This window comes from Mastigoproctus giganteus, chromosome 4, assembly GCF_048544385.1.
Source record: "Mastigoproctus giganteus isolate SK-2022 chromosome 4, ASM4854438v1, whole genome shotgun sequence".
In the NCBI taxonomy this organism is placed as follows: Eukaryota; Metazoa; Arthropoda; class Arachnida; order Uropygi; family Thelyphonidae; genus Mastigoproctus; species Mastigoproctus giganteus.
In genome coordinates this window covers 131,928,531-131,941,661 of record NC_143578.1, presented here as the reverse complement: position 1 = coordinate 131,941,661, position 13,131 = coordinate 131,928,531, and the positions used below count along the sequence as shown (strand labels likewise).

The 13,131-nt window shown below is 35.9% G+C and overlaps 1 protein-coding gene across 1 annotated transcript in view; it reads left to right on the top strand.

Annotated features, from left to right (window-relative positions):
- The window catches only part of LOC150087067 (BRISC and BRCA1-A complex member 1-like), a 117,661-nt gene that overhangs the window by 47,857 nt on the left and 56,673 nt on the right, over positions 1–13,131 (top strand). The window contains exon 5 of the mRNA XM_090372363.1: positions 6,857–6,881. Coding sequence (XP_090228489.1) covers positions 6,857–6,881 — 25 coding nt within the window. The remainder of the gene's footprint in view (positions 1–6,856; positions 6,882–13,131) is intronic.

Below are 13,131 nucleotides of genomic sequence, written 5' to 3'. Positions count from 1 at the left end.
TTTTGCTGATCTCACCAGGCGAGTTACCCATCTCTGGACCCTTTGAAGAACAACAATGTCTTTCTTTAGGTGCGGTCTCCATACTTGAACACAGTATTCCAAATGTATTCCAGGTCTAACAATAACTTTATACAATGTCCTTTTCTCTACTAGTGATTGTTCGATAAATCATCGATAGGACACCGTGGGCCCTCCTTGAAACCAGTCTACCATGCTCAGAGAACTTCATATCTGACCGTATCATAATACCCAAGTCCCTTTCCTCCACTACTGGCTTTAGTTCAACTCTGCCAAGTGTATAAGTTATTTTGGGGTTACTGTTCCCGAGGTGCAATACCTTACACTTTGCTGGGTTAAAGCACAGCTGCCATTTTTCTGACCATCTCTAAAGTCTATCTAGATCATTCTGAATAAGCTCTGCTTGGCGGCAATCATTAACTACTGTACCAATCTTTACATCATCTGCAAATTTAGACATCATGCCCTCTATCCCTTCATCGATGTCATTTATGAAAATCAAAAATAACAATTGTCCTAATACTGATCCTTGGGGAACCCCACTTCTTACATCAAACCAATCTGAGGAATAACCATTTATCACAACTCTCTGCCTCCTGCCCTAAAGCCATCCAGCTATCCACTAAGGATTTTCCCTGTGATTCCAACCTGTTCCAGCTTATAGAGTAACTGCTCATGTGGGACTGAGTCAAATGCTTTGCTGAAATCCAAATAAACAATGTCGAAATTATTCCTTAAGTCCAGCTCTTGAGTGACCCTGTCAAAATAGCTGACCAGATTAGTTAAACGTGATTTCCCTATACAAAACCATGCTGAGTATCCATCAGAATTCCATTTCTATCTAAGTGATCCTGAATTCCACCCTTGATCATAGTCTCCATGATTTTCCCTACTACTGAAGTTATGCTAACTGGACGGTAATTTTCCACTTCACTCTTAGAATCGCCCTTATGTTTTGGAGGTACATTGGCACTTTTCCAATCCAATGGAATCACTCCTGAATTCAGTGATGCTTTCATAATTAGCCTCAGTGGTTCATTGCACTCACTTGCCACCTCCCTTAAGATTATAGGGTAAATGCTATCAACCCCAGGAGTCTTACTGGCATGTAGGCTCGAAAGTTTTTTTCATTAAATAATCATGTGAAATTTCAACATCATTAATTAAATTTTTTTTCAACTTCACTCCCAGAATTTCTCATTGACATGAAGGGTTTTTCTTATGTAAATATCGATGCAAAGTAACTGTTGAGTTTATCTGCAGCTTCAGCTGGGGTATCTAATACTATCCCACATCAATTACATAAGGGTCCGATCTGATTTGTCCTCCTCTTCTTTGCATTTATATGTGCGAAGAATTACTCCCCACTAAGGTCACTTCCCTTAATGCCACACTGCTCCTATTTGTACAGTCATCTTCCATGTGCAACAGTATCAAAAGCTTTCCTAAAATTCAGGTATATGATATCAAAATTATTTTTTGATATCATATACCTGATCTGCCTTTGCCAACTGCCTTTAATCTACCTTTGCCAGCCTAACCTTTTCAGTGGCATTATTATAGATCAATTTATAGCTGTTATAGGCTTCAGTACTTTTTATTGCTCTGTAACTTTTCCATTCCGTCTTTTTCTGCTAAAGTAATTTGGCAACTTCATTATTCATCCAACTTGGAATCTTCCTCGTGGAGTATTTTTTTAATGGTATATAAGCATTTAGGGCTTCTGTGATTAATGGTTTAAAGGTATACTATAATTCAATTGTATTCGCTCTCTGTGAGGTATCTACCCAGTTAATAAAGGCCATGTAGCACCTTAAGGCATCATAATTTCCTTATAACCCATTCCTTTGCCTTTAACTACTGCTGCCTCTCTCTTCAAACGTCCACCGTAGAACTCCGTAATCATTTCCGGCTACTGTTGCCTGTACTGTCAGCCCTATTATGTCAATTACTTCCCATTTGCTCCAATCAATTAAAGGCAAATTGAAATCACCCATAATAAGACATCACGCTTACTTGGCCATTTGCATGTAGAGGCTCTCATCATAATCTTCGCAATCACCTGGCCTGTAGATTACTCCCACTCTCATTATACCTTTGCTTCCAACTATTTCACACCATACGGATTCTATACTAGCATGCAAAATGTATGAATCCGGGAAACATTTCGTTGTGTTCAGGCTACTTTTGATAAGAAGCATGACCCCACCACCCCTTCTATCTTCCCTATCCTTCCTAAATACATTATACATACCATACTGAAACTCATCATCCCTTATCTCCAGGTGGCACCACGTTTCTGTAAGCCCTATTATGTCAACATTAATTGTCCTAACCAGCAGTTCGAATTCACTCATTTTATTGATAACACTTCTGACATTACTGTATAAAGTATTTTTGCACTTGTATGTTTGGCAGCTCATGTCATCTCATAAAAAGTAGTTACGTTGATGTTTTGCCAGTGCATAAGAAGTACATAGCATTTGTTTTTGTATGCATGATCATTGTTAAATAATTTCCAAACAGTATATGACATTTTAATTTCAAATTGGAGATGTTTTTTGTGTGAATGTCAACTATGCTTCATTCTTATTATCAGAGCTGATTTACCCTCTGCACATGTTACTGCTATGTTTCCCTGCATTTTTTTGGTAGCCTACATTGGCACTACCAAAGTGATATGTATTTTTTACCAGCAGCATAAGAGTATGCCACGCTTTTAACATTTGTTTTTCTTTGCAGGTTGATTGTTTAAAAAAATCTCAAGACAGTATGCGACTTTTTTTTTTTTCTTAATCAGAACTGTTTTACTTGTGAAAGTCAGGCATTCTTCATTCTTGTTGTTGGAGCTAGCTTTCCCTCCACATATGTTACATCTGTGTGTCCAGGGCCAGTGCCAGACTATTTTGTGCCCTAGGCAAGGCGAGCTACTTGTACCCCCTAAAAATAAATTGCCAACTTCAATTTTTAAGAATAAATGTTTTGTAGAAAAAATAAAAAGCACAAAACTTGAAACTGCTAAATTTATTTTAAATTGCAAGAATAATTAATAATCAATCTGATTATCTTTCGCAAATACAAAAGAAAATATTTTGACACACAAATCTCCACCATTGGCAACACAACATTAAAACCTTTTACTTCACACACCTTTAAGTATATATACTATTTAACCTTACTTGGCATAACCAACCCGTCATGTTACCACAATATTTTGCTTACGGTCAGATAGAGAAACAAACAAAAAACAGACAAACAGAGTTATAAACATCTCATAAAAGTTTCAATTTCAGGCACATCAAAATTTCACTTTGTGTGCCTTTTCCTTTGAAAATTTTGTCACCAATTCAACCAGATCAAGTACTGATGCCTTGGCATGTTCAATTGATATAGTTGCCTAGCCAACTAGTCTCTTTTCCAACATTGCAGAGCGTATGTAAGTGTTTATAAGTTTTAACTTTGAGAAACTACGTTCACCACTTGTCACTGATACTGGAAGTGTGAGTAAGATCCTTAGAGCAACAGAAACACCAAGCACATTATCCAGGAGTTTTTGTTGTAGTATGAAGCGAAGTACTTCTTGTGGCAGCATAGACTTTGGAAGTCTTCGAACTATTTCCAGAAGTTCGCAACAATCAGCTGATGAAGAGGCACTTCGCTTCGAAAGCTGCTATGTATTTTAATGCTTTTATTATATTATATTATATTTTAATGCTTTTATTTTATTGTATTTTAACGCTTTTATCTTATTTTATTTCTGTTTTATCTTATGTATATATCATTTTTGTTTTAATAAATTTATTTTAACCAGTTATTCGGTTGTCGCAAGAAACTTTGATGATATAATGCAACCCGGCCACAAGGCCTGTTTTCTAATGTCTAGATATTGATGATTTTTCTTCCCTGCCTTCATAGCAGACTTGCTTGAAGAGGGAACGGTTATAATTATTCCTTCTTTACTGGAACCTCCACCTTTATCTTCTTTATCCCCTCACCAAGTAAATCCATGTTCCAAATACTTACGATTTTATTTCTCCACCTTCACAGCAGACTTGCTTGAAGAGGGAACAGTTATAATTATTCCTTCTTTACTGGAACCTCCACCTTTATCTTCTTTTTTGCCTTCATCTTGCTATCAAGGGTATTACACTAACTGAAATTTGTGTTGGCAACAGGTCATTACAGTACTTAGGTAAACGTAGCCGATTATTCAATAATCTCTTTAGTCATATTACTGTAATGAAAATGAATACTAGTTTTTTCTAAGATTAGTTTTTCTTCTTTAACCTTTTGCACTGCGATACTTCTGCCGTGTGCTTACCCTACCACTCTGAATTAACTTCCGTTTGCCACAAAGTTGCGATTCTTTCATTAGGGTGGAAACACATTAGGCAAGCTCACATTTTACTAAAGCACATTTCTGTAGGTCACTACATTAAAACAATAAAAACAATTTGCAGTTCCCGGTTCATTGGGCTTTTCTGTTAGTGCAATATAATTATAAACTGGTAGTAAACTCGATCTTATTGCATTTGCAATATACCGATAGCTGGAATTGGGCGAGTTTTTATGTTATTATGGTAAAATGTGTTTCCCCTTCCATTAAATCTTCAATCATATAAAAAACATAAATAAATTTTCATAATCTTCTCTTGATTCCTGTTTTTAAAGCTTCGTAAACTGTGATATAAATTTTTAAAAAAGAATAAGTTTAAGTAACTTAAACCCAAATTATGTGGCACCCTTGGAATGTTGTTGTGGCACCCCAGTTGAAAACCACTGGAATATTAAAAAATAATAATTTCAGGTTTACAATTTTACATACACTCAATTTAGTGTGCAGAAGTTTTTGTCAATGGAAAAAAAATTGCACAACTTGAAATTTTTACACACACAGGCCATTAAAAGTTAGAGGGAACATTGCTTGCAACCATCCTTTTTCAATTTAAATTTGTCCTCTTGCGTGTTCCCTTCTCATTCAAGCAATAGTTAGGATGCCATCTGCATTTAATTTACTCAATCCATTTAAGGCCTTAAAATCTTCAGTTAAGTCTTTCCACAAGTGCCTAGTTTCCATATGCTGTAATTTTCAGAAATTGTCTTTTCTTTTTTTTTTTTTTTTGTCAGGGTACCCTTTTGTGTCCCTGACTAATCTTGTTGCTCTTCTCTGCATCCACCCCAACATATCCACATTCTTCCTAAAACAAGACTTCCAGTCCTGTATGCAGTACTCAAGATATGGCCTAACCATTGCCATATACAAATATTTTTGATGTTAAGATAATAAGAGAAGTAACTGCTACTACTCTGAGGAATGAAGAAAAAGATGGTGATGAAGTTTACTAAAAAATTCACGCATTGGCACAAGTGATCCAAACACTGAATACTGTTCAGTGTTTGGATCACTTTAAGAATAAATTGACTGACAGGAAATTTATTTTAAAACTGTCAGTGATGTTATTACTGTTGTGAAGGATAAGGAGAAAAACAAGAAGTAGTAGTTAAAGTATATATAACAGTATATTTCCTCCTCATAAATAAAAACATAGCAATTTTGAATGATTTTACTGATTTGATTGTATTTCGTACATTTTTCTTTATATGACATTATGTTTGTTATTGATCATTATTCTGCAATTTTTTGTGTTGCAGTAATTATGTCATATTGCTCATATATGTAATTATAAAGAACATGAAATAACAATTATATATAAGAATATATATAAATAATATTATATTTTAAGGCTTCTTCTACTAAATACATTTATATTGTTATTAAAGCACACAGTGCAATGGTTGGTAGTTATTTTTGGTTGTTATATCTTTACTGTTTAATCTTAAAAACACATCTTGAATAATTCAAATTTTCTAGGAAAGAATCCTTCAAATTCAAGTTTCATCGTGTGTGTGTGTGTGTGTGTGTGTGTGTGTGTGTGTGTGTGTGTGTGTGTGTGTGTGTGTGTGTGTGTGTGTGTGTGTGTGTGTGTGTGTGTGTGTGTGTGTTTAATCTATTATAAAATATTGGAATAGATGTAAAAGGTATGTCAGATCAGATTAATGCCATCAAATTGTAGATTGGATTGAACGTTACATCAATCTGTAATCTAAAAGCTATCTGTTTCTGATTGTTATCTGCCTGTTTAACTAGGTCCAAATAATTAAAAATAAAGGCAATCTATGCTAAACTTTAAATTTAACAGCAAACAGGCAAGATAACAGCTAGCCCGACAGATAGCTTTGAAAGGAATATACAGAAAAAGAGTGCCAACCATAATTTTTTCAGATGTGGTGTTTTTTATTTATTTATACGTAGGCAAAAGAAAGCTTATGCTGACATAAGGAGAAAGGAGGTAAGAATAAGTATAGTAATAGTATCTCAATTTCCCTCAAATTTCTCTAATAGATCTTGAGGTATAAAATTTTAGAGTAAGAAAGTAAAAAGCGAAAAGCAAAAAAAATAGCTTTTTATAATGGTACTTAGGATATACCCGGAGCATAGCTGCCCAACCCTTTAGTATGGGATCCTGGTATAACTACGAAGGGTTAAAGGATGGTATTTTATGGACACAAACAGGATTACGATAATGAAGAAATAATAAAAAAAAATTTATTTTATATATTTTTATTGCTAATTATATGTTTATTTCTAGGGTGCAGCAATGTAAACCAACACAGGCTATCTTAGTCTTTATATGTTCTTTTGGCCTTATGGCCCGCTGAGTACTTTTATGCGAATGTTTTAATACACTTTGAATACCTATATAGTACCAATTATATTCTTACAATAGTAATTATATATATATATATATATATATTTTGCTTTAACTGAGGTTTCAAGATCTGGGATCATTATTTGCACTTGTGTAAGTATATTTTTTAATTGCTATTTTTATACTGTATTAGGTGTAACATGTAATTACAGTAGAATGCTAATTATTGGAGGCTCTGTTATCTGTAAGGTTGGTTTAACTTGATCCCAGTATGTTTTTATTTTGCAATTATATAAAAAAAAAATCAAAAAATAAAATTCCACTTAGCCAGCTTGTGAAACAAGTGGCTCCCGTAGCCTCCTTAACCGTATGAATATAAGTAGAGTTATGTGGACAAAATTTAAGATGAAAAGATGGGTGATGAAATTTGTGTGTACATACAGTCCATCTGAAGGCCCAGAAACAGATGAAATACAAAGCACTAAAAACTAGTGACAGAAAGAATAGTACTGGTTGGAGATTTAAATAGGAGAATATAAATCTGTTAGAGTATATCTTTTTTTCCATTATTCCAGTAAAACTAGATATCCAGGAAAATTAATTGAGGCACTGGTTAAAGAAGCACTGCAGGATCATCTAGACAAGACTTCAGTTATAGCTCAGACATAGCATGGTTTTGTTAAGGGAAAGTCTTGCCTGACCAATTTGATTGGATACTATGATGCAGTCACAAAAGAACTGGATGCAGGGAATAACTATGATATTATATATTTGGATCTTAGAAAGGCCTTTGATGCTGTTGCACATGGAAGACTCCTGCACAAATTGGAGCAGTGTGGCAGTGGAGGCAAATTTCTGCTATGGATAAAGGGATGGTTGAAGGGGAGAAGACAGAGTGGTAATCAATGGACACTGCTCATCGTGGACTAGTGTTATTTGTGGAGTCCCTCAGGATTCAGTGTTGGGTCCATTGTTGTTTTCTGTATTTATAAATGTTGTTGATGGTATATCAGGCTTAATGTCAGAGTTTGCAGACGATACAAAGGTTCGCAATGTTGTTAAGGACACTACTGACGCTATGCTGCTGCAACAGGATCTGGAAAGATTGAGCAGATGGGCTGAGAGGTGCAAATGAAGTTTCACATTGACAAACGTAAAGTACTACATATCGAAAACAGTAATTCCAGAGCAACGTATCAACTCTGTGGTATTACACTGACAGTGGTAGAGAATGAAAAGGACCTGGGGGTAATTGTGCAGGCAGATATGAAGTTTTCTGAGCAGTGCAGACGGGCTGCAAGGGTAGCTCATGGTGTCTTGTCATTGATATACAGGAATTTTTCTAGCAGGGATAAGGGGGTGATTATTCCCTTGTATAAGGCAATGGTCAGGCCACACCTTGGTCTGGAGGCCTCATTTCAAGAAGGATGTAGAGCTGCTGAAAGAGTATAGAGAAGGGCAACAAGATTGGTGAATGGAACAGAGGGTTGCTCTTACAAAGAAAGGCTTAAGTTTTGCTAATTACAGTGTCTGGAGACTAGGCACCGGTGAGGTGATCTGATAGAGGTGTATAAAGCCTTGAATTGTTTGAGCATGCTCAATGCCGATAGGATTCTTCCTCTTGCTCAGAATAATCACCTGAGAGGTCATAAATTCAAAATGAGGAAAGACACACGTAGGATAGATGTGTGGAAATTTGCCTTTAGCCAGCGGGTAGTTGGTTGGTGGAACAGACTTCCGTCCTTTGTTGTAGAAGTTGATAGCATAAATAAATTGAAGGCTGAGCTGGACAGGTATTTGGAACAAATGGAGGGGTGAAAGGGGGGTGTTTTTTTTTTTTTTTTGGCTGATGCTGCATAAGCTTGCTTTCTTGCATCATATGCCTCTACTAATGCTAAAATTTGTGACAAAAATCGACTTCAATTTTCAATAAAAAAAAGATTAAACAAATACAAATGATAAATAGGATACCATTACTTCAATTGCTCTACGTGTAACAGTGGAGGGGATTGAATTATAATTCATTTCTTTTCATTTCACAGAATCTATTGATATGCCAAAATTGCTACTAATCTTAACATTTCTGAGAATCTCTTAATACTGTACTTTATATATGCATATATGTTCTATAAATAAATAATATCATAGTGAAATTCGTTATTTTTTTTTAAATTTGGGACATGGTGTCAAATATAGCAACCTCACAAGGGGCTAAGTCCAAGTTGTCTGCATTCTAAAAGTCACAGAATATTTTTATTTTTCATTAAAAATTGGGAAAATTATGTTTTTGATGTTGTGTCCAAGAAAACTATGAAATGATGTATTTTTTTAAAGTGTGAGTTTAACCACTGTGCTAGGGAAGTAATGGAATCATTAGTTAAAGAAGTAATGCAAGAGCATCTTGATAGAAGTGGGCCATAAGGTAATCACAGCATGGATTGCTAAATTAAGATCCTGCCTCACCGTTCTCATTAGCTACTATGATGCAGTAACAAAGGATCTGGATGCAAAGTTTAATTTTGATATCATATACAGTAAACCCCCGCTATTCGCGGGGGTTACGTTCCTGAGAAATGTCGCGAATACCGAAAACGCGAATACTGAGTTATGGCTCCCATAGTAATAAAGGGGTTCCGTTCCAAAGTATGAAATATATAAGAAAAACTAGTCTAAAATTTTGTCTATGTATGTGTTATATGTACCTTCATAATATGACTATGTACATAGACAGTAGTGAAATGCAAGCATATGGCATCGAAATGAAAATAAGAAACAATTTAATATTAAATGTAATATTTATTAGAAATTTCAAACAAATCTTTCAAACCAGCGCCTTTGCTAGCTAAAAAACTTATCCCGCCAGTGCTATCACCAGTTTCGCTAAAGTGTTGATAAAGGAGTTTTGCCTTTTCACGAATGATGAGTGAATTTAACGGAATTTTATTTTGAGTTCGGTCTTCTATCCACAGATTTAAAGCCTTTTCCATTTTTTCTAATTTAACATCACGAGTTACAGAGCAAATTTTTGAAACAATTAGCGCGTTTTCACGGACACTACGGCGAATTTTTTCTTCCGATTTTTTGATTGATCGTAACGTTGACTCATTGATTTTATAATGTTTTGCCACTGAGGAGACACTTTGACCATTAGAAATTTTGTCTAATAACTCAATTTTATTCGCTAATGTCATCACCTTTGATATTTTCACATTTCTCTTGTTATTCGTAGCCATATTTTTGTACGGGTTAGAAAGAACTTGTCCACAATAGTCACTTTCGTCCATTAACACACTCGAAAAAGTCTGTTTTACACTGCAAAACGGTAGATTTATCACTTTTGTAAGCATATCAATTTATAAATTGATAAATTTATTTAATTTATAAGCATATAAATTAAAAGCAAACGACAAAAACTTCCATTACAAGCGCATAACACATACTGAACAAGGATTAGCGAGAAACATCCACGCTCGCGATTTTGTCACCCCTCTCCCCCCACCCACTGAGCGCTGTTTTGACTGGGAAAGATAATTGTAGCCACTCCCATGTTTTTTTATGGCGGATAATATTCACGGCGCTTTAAAATTCACATTTTTTTAGGTTTCATTTTATATTAAATCAGCGATCGCGAATACGCGAAACCGCGAATACAGATACCGCGAATAGCGGGGGTTTACTGTACTTATATTTCAGTAAAGCTTTTGATAAGTACCACATATGCATTTGTATAAATTGGAGCAATGTGACATTAGGGGAAAGTTTCTAGAGGATAAAGGGGTGGTCACTTGGTGAGAGACAGAGTCGTACAGCCGCTTCTCTTCATGGATTACTGTGATAAGTGGGGTTCCACATAGTCAATGTTAGGCCCTTTACTGTTTTTGATATTTATTAATGATATTGATGTAGGCATTTCAAGTTTGACTTCAAAGTTTTCTAATGATACAAAAGTGGTTAATGACAATAATCAGGGCATGGTACATCAAGGGGATCTGAAGAAACTCAGCAGATGGGCTGGTAGATGGTAGTTGGGGTTTAATGGTGATAAATACAAAGCACTACATTTGGGTACCAGTAATCTGAGAATGGGGCTTAGAGGGGAACAGGTATCCTGTGTGTTATCAGACACTCAGCCTAAAACACTGATGGATCCAATATCTCTCTATTACAGAAGATTTAGGAGAAGTCCGGTTGGCCTGCCTCCCTAAAATCCACTCATGCACACCTTCTCGATGGTAAGCCCTGTTACGTCACTTAGGTGGCAACGAACGTGTAGAGTGGTTCTCTTCAAGACGCCTGGTCAGCGTGAAGAGGAAAAGACCAAACCCTCCAGCAATGAGAGCACAACAATACAAATGGCCCTCAGTCCCCAGCAGCTTTCACTCCCCCTCTTACGGCAGCGAGAGGATCAGAGTGGAAGCAGAGGGTGCTAAGAATCTCTGGGTACGACCAGACTGCCAAGCACGGAAATTGAACTTGGCCTGTTATAACGTACGATCACTCATCGGTGAAGACAGGATATTAGAGCTGGAAAAGGAATTAGAAAATGTGAATTGGAATATCATTGGTTTGGCTGAAACAAGAAGAAGAAATGAATCACTTATAAGTTTATCAAGTGGAAATCTGCTGTACACCAATGGAAACAGTGAAAGGAGTGAAGGTGGAGTTGGGTTTCTGGTCCATAAAGATTTTAAACACAACATTTTGGAATTCAAAAGTACATCACCAAGGGTGTCAAGACTAATACTCAAGATTTCTAAGAGGTACAAGCTAAAGATTATAATGATTTATGCACCAACATCGAGCCATGATGATGAAGAGGTTGAAGAAATGTACACTGAAATTGAGAGTCTTCTAGATGAGCAGAAAACCCACTACACTATTATTATGGGGGACTTCAATGCTAAGGTTGGAAAAAGGCAAAACAGCACAGAAAGAGGAACTATAGGAAATTTTGGAATTGGTGAAAGAAATAAAAGAGGTGAAAGACTTGTGGAATTTGCAGAATCTCAAGGAATGTCAGTAATGAACACTTTTTTCAAGAAAAGGGTGAACAGAAAGTGGACATGGAAGAGTCCAAATGGATTAACAACTAATGAAATCGACTTCATCCTCACTAACAGAAGATATATTGTGAATGACGTTACCGTCCTGAATAAGGTAAATGTTGGAAGTGATCACAGAATGGTAAGATGTACACTTCATATAGATGTAGGAAAGGAAAGGAAAAAACTGACTCGAGTAAATAATACAAAGGTCTTTGAAATAACAGAGGAGGAGAAAAAGCAGTATGTACTGGAACTTAAGAACAAGTTTGAGCTTCTGCAGACTGCTCAGGACCAAGATATTGATGAGGAATATTACAACTTTCTGAAAGTGATAAAGCCCAAGAAACCTATAGGGAAACAGAAATCCAAAGAAGAAAAAATTAGTCAAGAAACACTTGTTATGATGAACCGAAGACGACAAATGAAGAGCAAGAAAAACACTGACAGGGAGAAAATTGAGTATACTGAGTTATGCAAAGCCATTAGAAAGAGACTCAGAGAGGACATAAGAAGATTTAACACAAGAAAAGTAGAACAAGCATTAAGGGAAAACAAAGGATTTAAATCAGCAGCCATGAGCAGTAATACAGAAAGACAAATGATACTGAAACTGAAGAATAGCGATGGTGTACTTATAAACAGCAGAGAAGGCATAATTCAAATAGCAGAAGACTACTATAGAGAACTATACAAGGAGCGAGGGAATGATACCAGCAGTGGGGAAGATGGATTGCAAAGTAGCAACACATACGACATACCCGATATTCTTCCTGATGAGGTAGAACATGCATTGAAGAAAATGAAGAATCGGAAAGCCCCGGGGGAAGATGAAGTTACTGTAGAGTTGTTAAAATTGGGAGGAAGAGACATAACACAAAAACTGGCAAGGCTCTTCACAAAGTGCATTAGAAAAGGTGTGATGCCTAAGCAGTGGAATAATGCAATCATAGTTTTGCTGCATAAGAAAGGAGATAAATCAGAAATTGGAAATTATAGACCAATTAGCTTGTTATCCCATATCTACAAGTTGTTCACAAGGGTCATTACTAACAGATTAGAAAGAATACTTGATGAGAATCAACCGAAAGAGCAAGCTGGCTTTAGGACGGGATTCTCAACTATGGATCACCTTCACGTAATATCACAGCTAATGGAGAAAGCAAATGAATATAAAACACCATTATGCCTGGCATTTGTGGATTATGAAAAGCATTTGACTCCATACAGCATAAGGCAATGTTTGGGGCACTGGAAAGACAAGGCATAGATACTCCATATATTATGATTTTGAAGAAAATATATGAGAGTGCTACATCCTTTATTAGACTAGACAAAGACAGTAGCAAATTTAATATCGA